The 19,063-nt window shown below is 55.5% G+C and overlaps 3 protein-coding genes across 3 annotated transcripts in view; all 3 read left to right on the top strand.

Annotated features, from left to right (window-relative positions):
* The first annotated feature begins 405 nt into the window (after positions 1–405).
* On the top strand, positions 406–2,730 carry LOC116459408 (histone H1.0). Its single transcript, XM_032139948.2, has one exon. The coding sequence runs from the start codon at positions 830–832 to the stop codon at positions 1,412–1,414; it is 585 nt and encodes a 194-aa protein (XP_031995839.1). The 5' UTR covers positions 406–829; the 3' UTR covers positions 1,415–2,730.
* A 464-nt stretch (positions 2,731–3,194) lies between these two features.
* On the top strand, positions 3,195–12,681 carry GCAT (glycine C-acetyltransferase). Its single transcript, XM_032139946.2, has 9 exons — positions 3,195–3,455; positions 5,335–5,465; positions 8,160–8,261; positions 8,738–8,884; positions 10,786–10,940; positions 11,078–11,160; positions 11,306–11,477; positions 11,843–11,964; positions 12,214–12,681. Exons 1-9 carry the CDS (start codon positions 3,260–3,262, stop codon positions 12,363–12,365), a joined length of 1,260 nt encoding a protein of 419 aa, XP_031995837.1. The 5' UTR covers positions 3,195–3,259; the 3' UTR covers positions 12,366–12,681.
* A 5,658-nt stretch (positions 12,682–18,339) lies between these two features.
* GALR3 (galanin receptor 3) overlaps positions 18,340–19,063 on the top strand; it is a 2,089-nt gene continuing 1,365 nt past the window's right edge. Inside the window, exon 1 of the mRNA XM_032139945.2 lies at positions 18,340–18,722. Within this exon, the coding sequence (XP_031995836.1) occupies positions 18,364–18,722 (359 nt within the window). The 5' untranslated portion in view covers positions 18,340–18,363. The remainder of the gene's footprint in view (positions 18,723–19,063) is intronic.

The raw sequence follows: 19,063 nt of genomic DNA, 5'->3' as shown, positions 1-19,063 counted from the left end.
ACCCCGGGGGAGCGACCCCTCCCCCCTGTCCCGGCTCGGCCCGGCTGGGAGTCGCCCAGCTCGGGGCCGCGTGTGTTAGTTGGGGCCGCTTTCCGGCAGCTCCACCGGGCTAGGGGACCCCGCAGCGGGCCGGGAGCAGAGCCCCTGGTAGCCTCAGGGGAGAGCTTTGCTACTGGGGGTTTCCCGCACGGAGGATCCCTAGCCCCGTAGAGCCAGCCCCCCGCAAAGGGGAAATGTGCCGGCGCACCAGCGGTCCTCGGCGCCGTTTGGGGCGCGTGGCGGGCGCGGGGGGCGGCGGCCGGGCCAGCGGGCCGCCCGGCGGGGAAGCCCAGGGAGCCAGGCAGCGGCCCAGGGCGGCGGCGGGGAGCAGGAAGGCCCGGGCCGGGGGGAAAGGTCGGATTTGCTCGGCGGAAGAAACACAGATGGCGGCGGCGCAGCGCCATTCCGGGCCGGGAGCAGGCAGCCAGCAGCCCTGTCCTCACCGCGGTCCGCCCGCCGCCGCTAAATACCCGGATGCGCCGCCCAAGCGCCAGACGCGGAGCTGGGAAAAAGGAGGCAGAGGAGGCGGAGGCAGAGGCAGAGCCCGGTGCCGAGACCAAGCGACAGACCGGCGGGGCTGGGCCTCTCAAAGCCGGCTCGGCGAGCTCTCCCGACACCCGAGCCGGGGAGGAAAAGCAGCGACTCCTCGCTCGCATCCCCGGGAGCCGCACTCCGGACTGGCCCGGTAGTCAGGGGCTCAGGAGCAGATCCCGAGGCAGGTTTTGCTCAGCCTCCGACGAGGGCTGGCCCTTTGGAAGGCGCCTTCAACAGCCGGACCAGACAGGCCACCATGACCGAGAATTCCACGTCCGCCCCTGCGGCCAAGCCCAAGCGGGCCAAGGCCTCCAAGAAGTCCACAGACCACCCCAAGTATTCAGACATGATCGTGGCTGCCATCCAGGCCGAGAAGAACCGCGCTGGCTCCTCGCGCCAGTCCATTCAGAAGTATATCAAGAGCCACTACAAGGTGGGTGAGAACGCTGACTCGCAGATCAAGTTGTCCATCAAGCGCCTGGTCACCACCGGTGTCCTCAAACAGACCAAAGGGGTGGGGGCCTCGGGGTCCTTCCGGCTAGCCAAGAGCGACGAGCCCAAGAAGTCAGTGGCCTTCAAGAAGACCAAGAAGGAAGTCAAGAAGGTAGCCACGCCAAAGAAGGCATCCAAGCCCAAGAAGGCTGCCTCCAAAGCCCCAACCAAGAAACCCAAAGCCACCCCAGTCAAGAAGGCCAAGAAGAAGCTGGCTGCCACGCCCAAGAAAGCCAAAAAACCCAAGACTGTCAAAGCCAAGCCGGTCAAGGCATCCAAGCCCAAAAAGGCCAAACCAGTGAAACCCAAAGCAAAGTCCAGTGCCAAGAGGGCCGGCAAGAAGAAGTGACAATGAAGTCTTTTCTTGCGGACACTCCCTCCTGTCTCCTATTTTCTGTAAATAATTTTCACCTTTTTTCTCTCTTGATGCTCACCACCACCTTTTGCCCCTTTCTGTTCTGACTTTGTAAGAGACAGGATTTGGGTTCTTCAGAAATTACAGAATACATTTTTCCTTAACCAGTTGTGCAAGGACAGCAACAACCAATCTAATGATGAGAATGTACTTATATTTTGTTTTGCTATTAACCTACTTACGGGGTTAGGGATTTGCGGGGGGGCGGGGGGGCTTGTGTGTTTTGTTGGCTTGTTTGCCATGAAGGTAGATGGGGGTGGGGAGAAGACACAAGGCAGTTTGTTCTGGCTAGATGAGAGGGAACCCAGGAATTATGAGGTTAGCAGGAATATCTTTAGGGTGAGTGAGTTTTCTTTGAGTTGGGCACCTGTTGTGAGTTTCAGAACCTTTGGCCAGGAGGAGAGGTGGTAGGGAGCAGCCAGCCGGCAAAGGAAGGAGGTGGAAAAAACCGCCACCGGGCTGACTTCCACCTCCCAGTGGTGAGCAGTGGGGGCCCAAACCCAGTTTCCTTCTCATTTCTGTTAGTTTGCCCTTTCGGCCTCCCTATTTTCTTAGGGAAGGGGAGTGGGGTCCAAGTGACAGCTGGATGGGAGAAGCCATAGCTTCTCCCAGTCAGCTAGGATGTAGCCATTGGGGGATCTTTGTGGCTTCAGCAAATTCTCTTGTTAAACCGGAGTAAAAACTTTAGGGTAAGGGTGAGGAGTCAGCCAAGTGCCTCAGTGTGCCCTGTTGAAACTTGGATTTTTCCACACAATCGATGGATTGTGTTCTAGGAAGACTTTTCTTTTCCTCTGGATTTTTTGTTCCTCCTGTACAAGAGGTGTCTTTGCTTGGTTTGGTGGGGCTGCGGCCACTTAAAACCTCCCGATCTTTTTTTATTTTGAGTCCTTTATTATAAGTAGTTGTAGCTGGGGGAGGGGGAGGGGGAGTGGGCGGGCAGTGGATAGTAAGACTTACTGCAGTCGATTTGGGATTTACTAAGTAGTTTTACAGAGCTTAGATCTGTGTGCATGTGTGTGTTTGTGTATATATACATATCTAGGGCTAGTACTTAGTCTCACACCCGGGAGCTGGGAGAAAAAACCTGTACAGTTGTCTTTCTCTTATTTTTAATAAAATAGGAAAATCGCGCACTTGCGCGTCCCCCCCACCCCACCCTCTTTTTTAAGCAAGTGTTACTTGTGCCGGGAAAATTTTGCTGTCTTTGTAATTTTAAAACTTTAAAATAAATTGGAAAAGGGAGAAACTGAGCGGTGTATTTTTCCTCACTTTGAAGACTGGAGGATGAATGCGGAGCGGTTAGGCGGGCGGGCAGTGGGGACATCTGGGGCGTTTGCACCTGAGACTGGGGGGAGGGTTCAGGAGCTGGACAGAAGCCAGGAATCCTTAGTCCTGGAGGCTGCGGAACGTGCCTTAGCCGGCTTCTAGGCTTCTGCCTTTGGGGTCCAGAGGGCACCCCATTTCCGGCCAAGAGGTGAGTACGTGGGAATGCGGTGGGGAGTCTGGTGGGCTGGGCCCTGACGCGACTTCCTCCGCCCCCTTCCCTCCCCTCTGCCACCCGGACCTCTGCAGTCTCAACTTGCAAATCAAGCCGCTCGGTCCCCGGCGGATCCCGCCAGGCCCCGCCCACCCATCCTAGGCCCGCCTCCCCGCCTCTTTAAGCGAGCCCCCCTCGCTCCGATTGGCTGCTGGAGCCCGGCCCCCGGCCACGCGACCAGGCTGCGTCCGCGATGCGCACAGCTCCCAGGCAGGCAGGCGCGCTCGGGCGAGGTAGGAGCGATGTGGACTGGGAACGCCTGGCGCGCCGCACTCTTCTGGGTGCCTCGCGGCCGCCGCGCACAGTCAGCGCTGGCCCAGCTGCGTGGCATTCTGGAGGGGGAGCTGGAAGGCATCCGCGGAGCTGGCACTTGGAAGAGCGAGCGGGTCATCACGTCCCGTCAGGGGCCGCACATCCGCGTGGACGGCGTCTCCGGAGGTAACTCTCCGTCCCGGGAGTCGTTCCAAGACCTTTCCCGAGCTTGTGCTGGAATGGAGGTCCTGGAGGCGGGGGTGGGCGGCTCCTACACTCTTAGCTACTGTTCCCCTTCGGATCTGTCAGGGCGACTTTATGGCTTCCTAATACTGACTCTCGCCTGGTTAAACCCGTTTTGACGGAGGGAGGCGATTTGCCCAGCAAGAAAACTCGCATTTCTTGAGCGGCTGCTTTGTGAAGGTGTCTACCAATTGTTGCTGCACGTGAACTCCTGCTAACTTCTAGACGCAGGAATGACTAATTCCATTTTACAGACGAAGAGGCTGAAATCCACAGATGTGAAATGGCTTGCCCAAAAGCCCCCAGCTAGCTGCAGGCAGCGCTGGAATATTGGAGCTGGAACATTGCCTAACTGGCCAGAGGGGACAGCTTGCTGGGTAAACTCATAGCAAGCAAGGTGTCCCAGGGCTGCCGCAGAAATCACATGATGAGTTGGCCCTGCCTGGTCTCCCTCATTTCTTTCTTTCCTTTTTTTTTTTTTTTTTTTTCTGAGACGGAGTCTCGTCTTGCTTTGTCCCCCAGGCTGGAGTGCAGTGGCGAGATCTCGGTTCACTGCAACCTCTGCCTCCCGGGTTCAAGCGATTTTCATGCCTTAGCCACCCAAGTGGCTGGGACTACAGGCACGTGCCAGCACACCCGGCTAATTTTTGTGTTTTTAATAGAGACTGGGTTTCACCATGTTGGCCAGGCTGGTCTTGAACTCCTGACCTCAAGTGATCCGCCCGCCTCAGCCTCCCAAAGTGTTGGGATTACAGGTGTGAGCCACCACTCCCAGCCCTCCCTCATTTCACTCTAACCAGTGGTTACACCGGACTTATTTGTGTCAGGCCTCAGGTGAGTGGTGATCATCAACAGGCTCCCAAAGCTGCCTTCTGCCCAGGAAATAGGCATAGAACCCTTGGTGCTGTTGCACTCATTTGTAAAATAGAGGTCCCAGGTAATCCCTTCTCTCCCTCAGGGGAAGCTTAGAGCCAGTCAAAAGATGGGAAATTAGGAGACCCAAGTTCTCATCCTGTTTTTGCCTTTCCCAGGCTGTGTGAACTTTCCTCTCTGGCCTGTTTGCTCCTGAGGTCAGCTGTGTTCACTCTGGGCTTTAGAATTCGGGGACTGGTATCTCAGGCACCTACCTTTGGGGGTGTGATTCTGGCAGCAAAGTAAACTGTGGAGTTCCAGGACTGCAGCAGGCATCTGACTCAGCCCTCTTCTTTAACCCTCAAGGAAACCAAAGGGTCAGATAAGGAGTCAGTGGTGGTCTTCAGGCACAGGAGAAGCCTGTGAGGAAGGGCTGAGTTCCTCCTTGGGTAGAATGTGATTCAAAGCCAGAGTTTAGGCTGGACACAGTGGCTTGTGCCTGAAATCTTAGCACTTTGGGAGGCCAAGGCAGAAGGATTGCTTGAGGCTAGGAGTTCGAGACCAGCACGGGCAACATAATTGAGACCCCATCTCTACAAAAAATAAAAAAATTTAATCGGGCATGGTGGCACACACCTGTAGTCCCAGCTATTCAGGAGGTTGAGTGGGAGGATTGCTTGAGCCTGGGAGGTTGGGGCTGCAGTGAACCATGATTGCACCACTGTACTCCAACCTGGGCGACAGAGCTAGACCCTGTCTCAAAAAAAAAAAAAAAGCTTAAACTTCTTGCTCTTCAAGATGTGTAGCACTGACCCTCCCTCTGTAGCTGTTGAATTTGGTGCCTCCTCAACGGTGAATCCAGGTCTGTTTCCTTTCTGGACCATTTCCCCAGGGCCTGTCACTGTCATCTTTCCAGGCCCACCCTTGCCCCACCTGAGCTGCTGTATCCATCTCCTCTCCTTCACCTCAGGAATCCTTAACTTCTGTGCCAACAACTACCTGGGCCTGAGCAGCCACCCTGAGGTGATCCAGGCAGGTCTGCAGGCTCTGGAGGAGTTTGGAGCTGGCCTCAGCTCTGTCCGCTTTATCTGTGGAACACAGGTACACAGTGAGTGGTGGGGGGTTGTGGGGACTGACCCCAGCTGCCTGCTTCCCACAGTCAGCAAGGCTGATTTAGCCTACTGTTGGCCCCAGAGCTGTGCAGCAGAAAGGCTGAGTGTAGGCCTCTGTTTTGCTAAAAAGCTTTGGCCAAGGAACTTTACATATATTTTTTTTCTTTTTGAGACAGAATCTTGCTCTGTCACCCAGGCTGGAGTGCAGTGGCACAATCTTGGCTCACTGTAACCTTCATCTACCAGACTCAAATGATTCTCCGTGCCTCAGCCTCCTGAGTAGCTGCGATTACAGGCGTGCTACCACACCCAGCTAATTTTTTTTTTTTTTTTGAGAGGGAGTCTCGCTCTGTTGCTGAGGCTGGAGTGCAGTGGCATGATCTTGGCTACTGCAAGCTCTGCCTCCCCGGTTCACGCCATTCTCCTGCCTCAACCTCACGAGTAGCTGGGACTACAGGCGCCTATCACCACGCCCGGCTAATTTGTTGTATTTTTAGTAGAGATAGGGTTTCACTATGTTAGCCAGGATGGTCTCGATCTCCTGACCTCGTGATCCACCCACCGTGGGCTCCCAAAGTGCTGGGATTACAGGCGTGAGCCACCGCACCTGGCCTAATTTTTGTATTTTTAGTAGAGACGGGGTTTCACCATGTTGGCCAGGCTGGTCTTGAACTCCTGGCCTCAAGTGATCTCCTCCACCTTGGCCTTCCAAAGTGGAAACTGCCATTTCGAGCATTCGTTTTCCCACCTGACCTTCTATAAGAAGAGGAGTAGGCAGTGGGAACTGAGACTGAGGGCTCTGGGGCTGTTCTGACGGAACACAGTTGCCAGTGCTGCCCTTTAGTGGCCCTGTTCCTGTGGGCAAGTATCTTAACCTTTCTCTGTGTCAATTACTTCATAGGGAAAATGAAGATAATAGCACTTAATAGGATCATTACAAATTAAAGACTTAATACATGTAATGCTTAGAGTAGGCCGGGTGCAGTGGCTCATACCTGTAATCCCAGCACTTTGGGAGGCTGATGCAGGCGGATCACCTGAGGTCAGGAGTTCGAGACAAGCCTGGCCAACATGGCGAAACCCTTTCTCTACAAAAATACAAAAATTAGCTGGCATGATGGTGGGTGCCTGTAATTGCAGCCACTTGGGAGGCTGAGGCAGGAGAATCGCTTGAACCTAGGAGGTGGAGGTTGCAGTGAGCTGAGATCACACCGCTGCACTCCAGCCTGAGCAACAGAGTGAGACTCTGTCTCCACAAAAAAAAAAAAAAAAAAAAAAAGCATAGAACAGCCTGGCACATAGTAGTGATAGTAGTGCTCAATGAATTTTGGCTATTATTTATTTTCCAAATGTTACAAAATAAATTTATATAAGTATGAAACTTAAATAGTACTTATTATGTGCCAGGAATTCTTTTAAGAAAATTACAACTATTGGCCAGGCATGGTGGCTCATGCCTGTAATCCAGGCACTTTGGGAGGCCGAGGTGGGTGGATTACTTGAGGTCAGGAGTTCAAGACCAGCCCGGCCAACATGGTGAAACCCTGTCTGTGCTAAAAATACAAAAATTAGCTGGCCGTGTTCGCTTGAACCCAGGAGGCAGGGGTTGCAGTGAGCCAAAATGGTGCGACCACACTCCAGCCGGGGTGACAGAGTAAAACTCTGTCTCAAAAAAAAAATAAAGAACATTACAAGTATTAACTCATTAATCCTAAGTGATAGCTGCTATTCTTATTCCTGCTATTGAGATGAGGACAGAGAGGTCCAGAGAGGTTAAGTGACTTGCCCAGAGGCACACAGCCTATTGTGGTGGGATTTGAACCCTGGCTCAAGAGTCCATGCTGGCTGGGCATGGTGGTTCACACCTGTAATCCCAATACTTTTGGAGCCCAAAGCAGAAGGATCACTTGATGCCTGGAGTTTGAGACCAGCCTGGGCAACATAGCAAGACCCTCTCTCTACAAAAAAAAAAAAAGTTTTTAATTAGCTGGGTGTGGTGGTGCACACCTGTAGTCCCAGCTACTAGGGAGGGGAGGCTGAGTTGGGAGGATCACTTGAGCCCAGAAGTTCAAGGCTACAGTAAGCTATGATCTCACTACTGCACTCCAGCCTGAGTGACAGAGAATCCCTGTCTCATTTGCCAAAAAAAAAAAGAGAGTCTGTGCTCCTGACTACTTGTGCTTATCATTAACAGCCCTCTCAGAAAGGTGAGAGCGAAATGAATGTCAGAGGCAGAACTCCTGACTCGCATCCAGTCACTTCCCAGCAAAGCCCTCACCCAGACCCAACAGTTTTCAAATCTACAAATTAGAGGCCCAGGTGAACCCAGAATTACCTCTGTGATCTTTTTCTTCACCATTAGGCAACCAAAAATGACACTCAGTATGGTGTTAGGAAGACACATCTTCCTTCTCCACGAGTGCCCGTAATTCCACCATTAGACTGCCACTGTAAAACCAAATTCTGCCCAGGGACGGAACCTAACAGGTCCCCAGTTCCTCAGTGGGAACTGTCTGTCAGATTCCTGGCAGCTCTGGGATAGCCCATGTGTGGCAGAAAGTAAGGAGACTGAGGCTGCAGGCTTTCTGGGTTGGGTCTCTGTGGTCCTCCAAGCCTCTGTCCCCTCGAACTTGTCCCACATGACCCCACAGGCATCAACACGTGTCTCACTCATTTTCTTCAGAGCATCCACAAGAATCTAGAAGCAAAAATAGCCCGCTTCCACCAGCGGGAAGATGCCATCCTCTATCCCAGCTGTTTTGATGCCAACGCCGGCCTCTTTGAGGTGTGTGGAAGCTGTCCTGTGGATGAGGGTTGGTGGGGCCTGTTAGGCTGAGGAAGGCTTGGGGGTGGGCAGTTGGGAGAACCTAGCAGGATTCAGTGCCATGCCTAGAGGCTCCAGAGCCCATTTCTTCTGGAGGTCAAGGTTGGGCCAGGTAGGTGCTCCAAGAGGAATCCTGGGGCTTGCAAGGAGCCTGAGTTCCAGAGCCTTTGGGGGATAAGCTACATCAGCTGGAAGGCTGGGGGAGGCAGGGGCCTAGTACTCACCAAATATATTCTCACCTCCTCTTACTAGAGCAGGGCGCTGGTCCAGCCCGGCACTGAGGCACGGGGGCCCCAGATAGAAGCATAGGACGCCTTGCCTCTCTACCCAGAGGAACGCCCTGGCTGGCAGTACAGTTTTTGATTTGCGGGAGTCCCGGTCGAGGGAGAAGCCCAGGGTGGTTAAATGATGGCTCTACGCTCACTGCCTCCCTCCAGGCCCTGCTGACCCCGGAGGACGCAGTCCTGTCGGACGAGCTGAACCATGCCTCCATCATCGACGGCATCCGCCTGTGCAAGGCCCACAAGTATCGCTATCGCCACCTGGACATGGCCGACCTAGAAGCCAAGCTGCAAGAGGCCCAGGTAGGGCGACACCTGGGTCCACCCTCAGCCTCTGCCTGGGGAAGGAAGTGAGGCTTAGAGAGGCCAACTTCTCACTCACAGACAGAGGGCCTGAAAGTTTGAAACAGCAGAGATTTGTCCAGGATTTGAACCTAAATCCCTCACACCCAGAGCATTATTCTTTCTTTTTTTTTTTGAGATGGAGTCTTGCTGTCGCCCAGGCTGGAGTGCAGTGGTGCGATCTCGGCTCACTGCAGGCTCCGCCCCTCGGGGTTCACCGGCATTCTCCTGCCTCAGCCTCTCAAGTAGCTGGGACTACAGGCACCCGCCACCTCACCCGACTAATTTTTTGTATTTTTAGTAGAGATGGGGTTTTGCCATATTAGCCAGGATAGTCTCGATCTCCTGACCTCGTGATCCGCCCGCCTCGGCCTCCCAAAGTGCTGGGATTACAGGCGTGAGCCACCGCGCCCGGCTTTTTTTTTTTCTGAGACAGAGTTTCACTCTGTCGCCAAGGCTGGTGCGATCTTGGCTCACTGCAACCTCCACCTCCTGGGTTCAAGTGATTCTCCTGCCTCAGCCTCCCAGGTAACTGAGATTACAGACATCCGCCACCCCACCTGGCTAATTTTTGTATTTTTAGTAAAGACGAGGTTTCGTCATGTTGTCCAGGCTGGTCTCGAACTCCTGACTTCAGTTGATTCACCCGCCTAGGCCTCCCAAAGTGCTGGGATTATAGACGTGAGCCACTGTGCCTAGCACCAGAGCATTCCATTGTACCATGGTGCCTTGAGGTTTTTCTGTGTGTGTGTGTGTCTGTGTGTGTGTGTGTGTGACAGTCTCACTCTGTTGCCCAGGTGTGTGTGTGTGTATGTGTATGTGTGTGACAGAGTCTCACTCTGTTGCCCAGGTGTGTGTGTGTGTATGTGTGTGTGTGTGACAGAGTCTCACTCTGTTGCCCAGGCTGTATTGCAATGGTGCAGTCATAGCTCACTGCAGCCTCAATCTTCTGGACTCGAGCAATCCTCCCACCTCAGTCTCCTGAGTAGCTGGGACTACCGGTGCCCACCACACCCAGTTTTTTATTTGTTTGTTTTTTAGACAGAGTTTCACTCTTTTTGCCCAGGCTGGAGTGCAATGGCACGATCTCAGCTCACTGCAACCTCTGCCTCCCGGGTTCAGTTGATTCTCCTGCCTCAGCTTCTGGAGTAGCTGGGACTACAGGCACACACCACCGTGCTCAGCTAATTTTGTATTTTTAGTAGAGATGGGGTTTAACCATGTTGGCCAGGCTGGTTTCAAACTCCTGACCTCAGGTGATCTGCCTGCCTCAGCCTCCCAAAGTGTTGAGATTACAGGCGTGAGCCACTGCACCCGGCCTGTTTGTTTTTGAGACAGGGTCTCACTATAATGCTCAGGCTAGTCTTGAACTCCTGGGCTCCCAAAGTTACAGGCATGAGCCACCATACCTAGCCAGTTTTTTAAATTTTTAGTAGAGACAGGGTCTCACTATGTTGCCCAGGCTGGTCTCGAACCCCTAAGCTCCCAAAGTGCTGGGATTACAGGTGTGAGCCACTGCGCCCGGCCTGCCTTGAGTATTAGCAAGCACCTTCTGTGTGGCAGGCCCTTGCTAGGCATAAGGATAGAATGTACATGTTGGTGAGACCTGGTCCCAGCCTAGCCTGCCCTCTGGGACCTTACACAGGCATTCTCACTGTCCAGGGCTCAGCGTGGAGATGGGTGACACCGAGAGGCTCAGATGAGGGAGAGGATGTTCCAGCCCCCAAGCTGGTGGTACCTCTGTGCCCACCTCTGTGCTGGGCACTGGGCAGGATGAGCTCTCAGAGCTCCAAGCAGCATAAGAGACGGGTGGTTTGGCCCAACTTAACACCACCCACCATCTGCTCATGTCTTTCCTGCAGAAGCATCGGCTGCGCCTGGTGGCCACTGATGGGGCCTTTTCCATGGATGGCGACATTGCACCCCTGCAGGAGATCTGCCGTCTTGCCTCTAGATATGGCGCCCTGGTCTTTGTGGATGAATGCCATGCCACTGGCTTCCTGGGGCCCACAGGACGGTGGGACCATGTGGCACCTGAGGCCTGGGGTGGGGCTTCTGAGGGTGGCTGGGAAACGAGGAGGCCAGTCCCCAGCATGATCCATAATCCCTGGGCTCTCAGGAGGCCAGTGACAGCAGCGGCGGCTTCCCTTGCAGGGGCACAGATGAGCTGCTGGGTGTGATGGACCAGGTCACCATCATCAACTCCACCCTGGGGAAGGCCCTGGGTGGAGCATCAGGTACCTGCAAGGTTGTGTCCCTGGGGTCCGCTTGTCCTTTTGAAGGGCCCTGGAGGTGCTCAGGGAAGTGGGGAGGGCAGCATGGGCTATACTTTCAGTCTGGCCCCTGACCAACCCCTCCCCCCACCTCTTCCCTTCTTCTCAGGGGGCTACACAACAGGGCCTGGGCCTCTGGTGTCCTTGCTGCGGCAGCGCGCCCGGCCCTACCTCTTCTCCAATAGTCTGCCACCTGCTGTTGTTGGCTGCGCCTCCAAGGCCCTAGATCTGCTCATGGAGAGTAACACCATTGTCCAGTCTATGGCTGCCAAGACCCAGAGGTGCGGCTCCCAGCAGGGCAGGCTCGGGGGTGGGGGGACGTGGTGAGAGCCAGCCTCATGTGTCTGCCCAGGCCCATAGACAGCTCTGTGCCCACAGGGTCTGCTTTTGCCTCTTCCCCTCCCTCCTCTCTGTCCCTGCCTCTCCCCTCTAGCTTCTGTGTCTCCTTCTTGTCCATTCTGTCTTTCTGCCTCCCTTTTTGTTCTCCCTGCCCCCTGCCTGGCTCCCATCTGCCTCTTAGAGCTTGTAACTGTCTTTGTTGATTCTTCTTGCAGACTTGGGCATAGACCTCGGGCCTGGTCCCTGCAAGGAGCGGGTGTGAATGCTCCACGGCCCCTTAGCTACCTGTGACACCTTGTGCCCACAGGTTCCGTAGTAAGATGGAAGCTGCTGGCTTCACTATCTCGGGAGCCAGTCACCCCATCTGCCCTGTGATGCTGGGTGATGCCCGGCTGGCCTCTCGCATGGCGGATGACATGCTGAAGAGAGGTAAGGGTGCTGAGACAAGGGAACTGGTGGTGGGTCCTGAGAGAAAAGAAACGGAAACTCCTAGACTGTGACTCACCCCCGCACCCAGCCACGCTGCGGCCTCTTAGGCCAGCTGTCTGTCTGTCTAAGCTTGAAAACCCCAAGCCATGAGGCAGTCCCGAATCCGAGACCTGGAGCAGTTCCCTTGCCCTCTGTGTTCTGCCCCCAAGCCTGTTGGTTCTGGCATGCCCTTGCTTTCTACCCTCCCAGGCATCTTTGTCATCGGGTTCAGCTACCCCGTGGTCCCCAAGGGCAAGGCCCGGATCCGGGTACAGATCTCAGCAGTGCACAGCGAGGAAGACATTGACCGCTGCGTGGGGGCCTTCGTGGAAGTGGGGCGACTGCACGGGGCACTGCCCTGAGCTCTGGGTAAGGACGAGAAGAGCCAAGATCCACCTAGTGCCACAGGGTCAAAGGAGGTTTTCGATCAGCCCAGACGAGAGGCTCTGAGCCCTGAACCGAAGTCCCAGAGCTGGGCTGGGATGTGGCCTGTGCTGAGGGCTGTGAGAATGTGAAACAACAGTGTGAAAATTGGCTGTGGCACTCTGGTCTGCTTTATTGTCTCTGGGCAGGCCCAGTCCTGTGGCCGGTTGAAGAATCAGGCAGGAGCAGGGCTCTGAAGGGAGGCTCCTGAGGACTGCAGATCTCCACTGACCTCTTTCCCTAGATTAAGATGGGACCCAGTGGCCGGGCACGGTGGCTCACACCTGTAATCCCAGCACTTTGGGAGGCCGAGGTGGGCGGATCACCTGAGGTCCGGAGTTTGAGACCAGCCTGACCAACATGGAGAAACCCCGTCTCTACTAAAAATACGAAATTAGTCGGGCGTGGTGGCGTATGCCTGTAATCCCAGCTACTCAGGAGGCTGAGGCAGGAGAATCGCTTGAACCTGGGAGGCGGAGGTTGCGATGAGCCAAGATAATGCCATTGCACTGCAGCCTGGGCAACAAGAGCAGAAGTCCGTCTCAAAAAAAAAAAAAAAAAAAAAGATGGGACCCAGGCCTTTGGGAGATAGGCACGGGCCACCATTTGTCTCAGGTAGTTTCTGTGCTGCTGTGGAGGGCTGCTGAGAACTAGCCCCACAGGCCCTTTACCCTGCCACTGCCCGCTACTCTGCAGCCCCTGAGTCTAGTCTTAGAGTCTAGCTTCTTCCTTCTTCCCACTGGAAGATGTCCTGTCGCTGCCCAGATAGGAGGAGGCTGGGTGTCCATGTTTGGAAGGAGAGGCAGAGGATTCAGGCCCCAAAGAAAAGAATGAGGATCACCCCTGGGGAAGCTCCGGACAGTCTGGAACCCTGTGTTCAAGCCCACTCTCTCCCTGCCTTACTCTGGCCTTCGGCAAGCTCCAGTCCCTGTGTGTGCCTCAGTCCTCCTGCCACTACGCCTTGAGGTCTGAGGCCCTTCCATCTCGCTCATTCCGAGGTCTACGATGATCAGCCGCCAGGGGGTGCTGCGAGCACAGGCCGCGGCCGCCGGCTCGCCCCGCCCCTCCAGACTGGGGTCCTTGGGCCGCGGCTGCTCGGGCTGCCCAGCAGTCAAGACCAGGAGGGGTGATTTGCTGCTGCCAAGGCCCCATCCTCCCTTGTGCCCCACAACAGCTCGCCGCTCTCCTGTTGGAGGGGCCTGCGGGAGGAGGGCGGTCTCTCCCTGGCAGCCTTGTGGGGTGGGGAGTGGGGTCTCCGTAGCTCCACCCTCGGCGTGGTGTGACCTTGGGAAGCTCTTAGTTTACTTGGGGCAGAGGATGAAAAGGCCCTTTATCATTAACGACATGAAACTGGCTCTACGTCTCTGACGTCCTGCACCTCCAGCCTACCCATTTGCCCATTATCTTGGGATGAACAATATGAGCTGGGGTCCAGCAGCTGGGGGGGTGGGGGCCGGTGTGAGGGTGGAAGGCTGCCTGGCTGGGGTAGCTGTGGTCACATTAGCGGCAGGAACATTTGCAGCCCGCCACCACCGAGTAGGGCACGTGGCACCAGGCGCGCTGCTGCAGGCGATGTGCACAAGGGCTCAACCAGTAATGCCGAGCCAGCAGCTTGATGAGCATGGTCTGCGCTAGCCGGCAGCTCATGTTAGGCGCCACGGGCAGCCGCGGGGTGACGTGTGGCAGTCGGTGTGGTGCACCGGGCGGGGCCAGAACAGAAGGCCCAGATCCACCCAGACCGACGTGAGGGGGCACGAGGCGAGGTCCAGACAGCGCCGTAGAAAGTGTGTCGCCGCCCCTGTGGCTCCTGGGAGCCGCCGCTGGCGTTGCGCTGCCGCGCTGGCAGCGACCCCGTGGGCTAGCTGGTCGCGGTAGAGCTCCACGCCGTCGGCCAACCCGCGGCTCAGCATGTCCTGCTGCACCAGCCCGGGTCCGCCGCCGCGCTTCTTCCGCAGTCATCCAGAAGGTGTCTGTAGGAGGCGCAGCAGCCGCTCTGGGTGCACGTGTTTCGGCTTGGGCTCCTACCGGTAGTCGCCGGCCGCCCAAGACAAGCTGTAGGGCCACGCAGGGCGGGAGTGCCGGCCGTGGATCAGCTAAGTCCGCATTCTGCAGAATCAGAGGCTCTGAGGACCGCTCCAAGGGCGCAGTGTCCTTGTTCTCTGCGTCGCGCACGGGGTTCAGGGCCGCAGGCTACCAGAAGCGGCGGTAGGAGTGAATGGAGGTGGCGGCACCGGGCGCACCCAAGGTCTAGGCTCACGGCCGTGCTCTTTATGGCCACCTGTTCCTTCCTCCTTCCCTCCACCTCCGCTCTCGTATCAGCTTAGCCTTGCCGCTGCTGGCAGCTCATCGCCCTAGACCAAGAAGGACCTTGTGGGCAGGGGGCTCCCAAGGGCCAGGAGTGCAAAGTCATGAATCTCAGATGCTTTCCAGCCCGATCCAGGGTTCAGGCATGCACATTCGTCCAGGCTTCTGGGAGTCTAAGGGTGCGTTACTTTCACGCAGTGGTTGCAGATCTGTCAAAGTTTCTAAAATCCCACCAAACTGGGTCTCGCCATTCAGGGATCATAAGAGTCTACAATTCTGTTGCGCAATTCAATTCTGAATTCAATTCAGAATTAATTCAATTCTGGCCGGGTGCGGTGGCTCACGCCTGTAATCCCAGCACTTTGGGAGGCTGAGGCGGGCGGATCACGAGGTCAGGACATCGAGACCATCCTGGCTAAAACGGTGAAACCCCATCTTTACTAAAAATACAAAAACAAAAAATTAGCCGAGCGTAGTGGCAGGCGCCTGTAGTCCCAACTACTCGGGAGGCTGAGGTGGGAGAATGGCGTGAACCTGGGAGGCGGAGCTTGCACTTGCAGTGAGCCGAGATCGCACTACTGCACTCCAGCCTGGGCGACAGAGCAAGACTGTCTCAAAAACAAAACAAAACAGAAAAAAAAAAAAAATTCAATTCTGAAGGTTCTGTATTCAGGTTTGGCAAGTCTAGATTAGATTCCTAATAGTTTCAATTCCATGAGACTCTGCTTCCAAAAATTGAGGATTTTCTGCATCTAAAGAAGGTGACATCAGGCTTTAGAGAGGCACCTCTGAGCCCTGGTGAAAACCCCGGGGCCTTCGAGGAGCTAGTTCTTTTCTTTTCTTTTCTTTTCTTTTTTTTTTTTTTTTTTTTTTGAGTCTTGCTCTGTTGCCCAGGCTGGAGTGCAGTGGTGCAGTCTCCGCTCACTGCAACCTCTGCCTCCCGGGTTCAAGCCATTCTCCTGCCTCAGCCTCCCAAGTAGCTGGGATTACAGGTGTGCACCACCATACCTGGCTAATTTTTAGTAGAGATGAGTTTCACCATGTTGGCCAGGCTGGTCTTGAACTCCTGACCTCAAGTGGTCCAACTGCCTTGGCCTCCCAAAGTGCTGGGATTACAGACATGAGCCACGACGCCTGGCCTTGAGGAGCTAGTTCTGAGCATCTACCCCAGCTCCTCTGGCCTGGAATGCAAGTCCTGGCTCCATCAGCGCCCCTCACACTGTTTTCTCTCCCCTTATGCACTTCCCCTTGATGCTCCCCAACCCCACCCCCAGCTTCTAAAAACACTACACTCAGCTCCTCCACTTCTCCCCTCCCTTCCTTAACTCACTGCAGACTGCCTTTTGCCCTCAATACACCTGTCCAGTTTACCAGCAGCCTCCTCGTTGCTGAATCCAGTGTACCTTGCTCCCCAGGTGCTAGCCTCCCAAACCCTCTGGAGGCATTTGGCCATGTGTCCCCTCCTTCTCCACTCAGTTCAGGACAGAACTCCATGACCGAATCACACAGCTGTTCACCAAGACCTATTCACCTCTTTGGCTCTTGCCTAGACGAGAGGCTCCTAACAGGCCACTCATCATATCTCTCCCCCTCGGTCCATCCTTTTCACCCTCGGCAATAATAGAGTTTTTTTTTTTTTTTTTTTGAGACAGAGTCTCGCTCTGTCGCCCAGGCTGGAGTGCAGTGGCATGATCTTGCCTCACTGCATCCTCCACCTCCTGGCTTCAAGCAATTCTCTGCCTCAGTCTCCTGAGCAGCTGGGATTACAGGTGCCCACCACCACGCCCGGCTAATTTTTGTATTTTTAGCAGACACGGGGTTTCATCATCTTGGCCAGGCTAGTCTTGAACTCCTGACCTCATGATCCACCTGCCTCGGCCTCCCAAAATGCTGGGATTACAGGCCTGAGCCACCACACCCAGCCTCTTTTTTTTTTTTTTTTTTTTTAGACAATGTCTCACTCCATCACCCAGGCTGGAGTGCAGTGGCGTCATCTCGGCTCATTGCAACCTCCACCTCCCAGGTTCAAGCGATTCTCCTGCCTCAGCCTCCAGAGTAGCTGGGATTACAGGCGCCCACCACCACACTCAGTTAATTTTTGTATTTTTAGTAGAGACAAGATTTCGCCACATTGGCCAGGCTGGTCTCGAATTCCTGGCCTCAAGTGATCTGCCTGCCTCGGCCTCCCAAAGTGCTGGGATTACAGACGTGAGCCACCATGCCCGGCCTAGGAACCTTTTCTAAACATGGATTGGAGCAAGAAGGTGCAGGGGTAGGGGATGGAGTCATCAGGCTGGGCCACAGGAGGTGGGAGTGCCAGAGACTGGCTGGGCCCTGGGCACAGAGGGGTTAACTACAAAGCAAATCACAGAGAGCGAGATCAATGGGTTACTGGCTGCAGAGAGAGGAAAAGGCAGCAGCAACGCAGAGAGGCAGAGAAGAGCCAGGCAGAAGAGCCTGCCACCTGGGGGAAATCAGGGACTGAGGGGGAAGTGGCCAGTGGCTACTCCAGAGGGAGTGCCCAACTCCGGCTCAGCAGAGGGGGCAGAGGAGAGGAGGGGCCTTAAAGGCGAAGGGAGAGAAGTAGAAGGCAGACCAGTACCTGCAGGGAGGCACCGAGGGGCAGCTGCTGAACCAGGAGGCCCGCCCAGCCCGGCCATTTCACCCAGGATCAAGCCCACTGCCCAAGGCGGAGGTGGGTGTTGCCCATCCTGGGCTTTGGGGACCTACTGCATGCTGGGTGCTGGGGTGGGGGCAGACATTGCCTTTCTTCCCTACTCCCTGCCTGGCCCCCCTTTCCCCTACTTTGTCCCACCACCCCAGTGGTCTCAAGCCTGCGAGGGTATCCGCAGGTAGTAGGAGACATGGGCTGTAGAGTGGGATGGGGGTGAGCATGAGTTCGGTGTGCACACACACACAGGTTGTCAGAGGCACCACCTGTTACAGGCTCTCAGATGAGCACTCTAGCTTAAGAGGCAGGATACCAGGGTGGCAACAGCCCTAGAGCTGCCATTTCGAGTGTGATATTACCCTCCCATGTCCCCTCTCTGGGCCTCAATTTCTCTATGTGCAGAGAGGGAGCAGTGACCTACATGGTCTTCCCAGTTTTGCCATTGTGGTGATCTCACTATACTGGACTCTCCAGTGACTCAGGGATGTTACCCGTGTTTTGCTGAGGCTACAACTTGTAGCCAGAGAAAGCCCTAAATCCATGTCCCAGGGTCTCCCCTGAGCTTCAGATCCCCATTGAGAAGGAAAATATACCAGTTTCTGGGGTTGGCCCCTCCCCCCATCGCCATATCTTCATCCTACTTCACTTGTGCCTTCCCCAGCCTCGTGGGTTGAAAGTGTCCCTCAAATACCTAGGTAGCCCTCCAGGCAGGACTCTAGGCGTGTTCCTTAGGAAACTGAGGAACTCTCACCCCTTGAACACCACGAGCTTGCTCACACAGTGGCACTCAGCGATGACTTTGGCTCTGCTCTCCCCTCCTCCATCTCCCACGAGCTTCCAGCCCAGAACACCTGGCCAGACCCAGGTCGGGGGAGCTAGATCCCGGGGTCAAGCAACCAGAACTGGGGGCTCTTGCCTGAGGATTCCAGCTTCTCTTCCCCAGGTGCCCGTCTGATGGGGAGATGGCTGATGCCCAGAACATTTCACTGGACAGCCCAGGGAGTGTTGGGGCCGTGGCAGTGCCTGTGGTCTTTGCCCTAATCTTCCTGCTGGGCACAGTGGGCAATGGGCTGGTGCTGGCAGTGCTCCTGCAGCCTGGCCTGAGTGCCTGGCACGAGCCTGGCAGCACCACAGATCTGTTCATCCTCAACCTGGCGGTGGCTGACCTCTGCTTCATCCTGTGCTGCGTGCCCTTCCAGGCCACCATCTACACGCTGGATGCCTGGCTCTTCGGGGCCCTCGTCTGCAAGGCCGTGCACCTGCTCATCTACCTCACCATGTACGCCAGCAGCTTCACGCTGGCTGCTGTTTCCGTGGACAGGTGCGCTGTTCCTAGGGCCTGGCTGGGCAGGGCTGTGGGGGCGGGGGTGGGGGGAGGAGTCCTGAACAGATCCTCATTGCCTTAGGAAGGAGAGAGTGGGGGACCAGAAAAGGAGGTGGGTGGGAGGAAACAAAAGCTCCCTGATCCCTCACAAGCAGCCTCTGGGCACCTGCAGGGCATGCTTGAGGGGACTGTCCTGCCCTTCCCCTCCTCCACTGTGAGCTTCCAGAGGAAGCCTCTGAGTCTCAAGTGGCAGCACAGGGTCTGGCACATAGTAAGTGCTCTCTAAGCACGAAATGAATGGCAAAAGAAGCTCATGAATGCATTCATCAGTTTTTTGT

This window comes from Hylobates moloch, unplaced genomic scaffold (genome assembly GCF_009828535.3).
Source record: "Hylobates moloch isolate HMO894 unplaced genomic scaffold, HMol_V3 SCAFFOLD_19, whole genome shotgun sequence".
In the NCBI taxonomy this organism is placed as follows: Eukaryota; Metazoa; Chordata; class Mammalia; order Primates; family Hylobatidae; genus Hylobates; species Hylobates moloch.
Note: the sequence above shows the minus strand (reverse complement) of the source record. Positions and strands in the feature narration are given on the sequence as shown.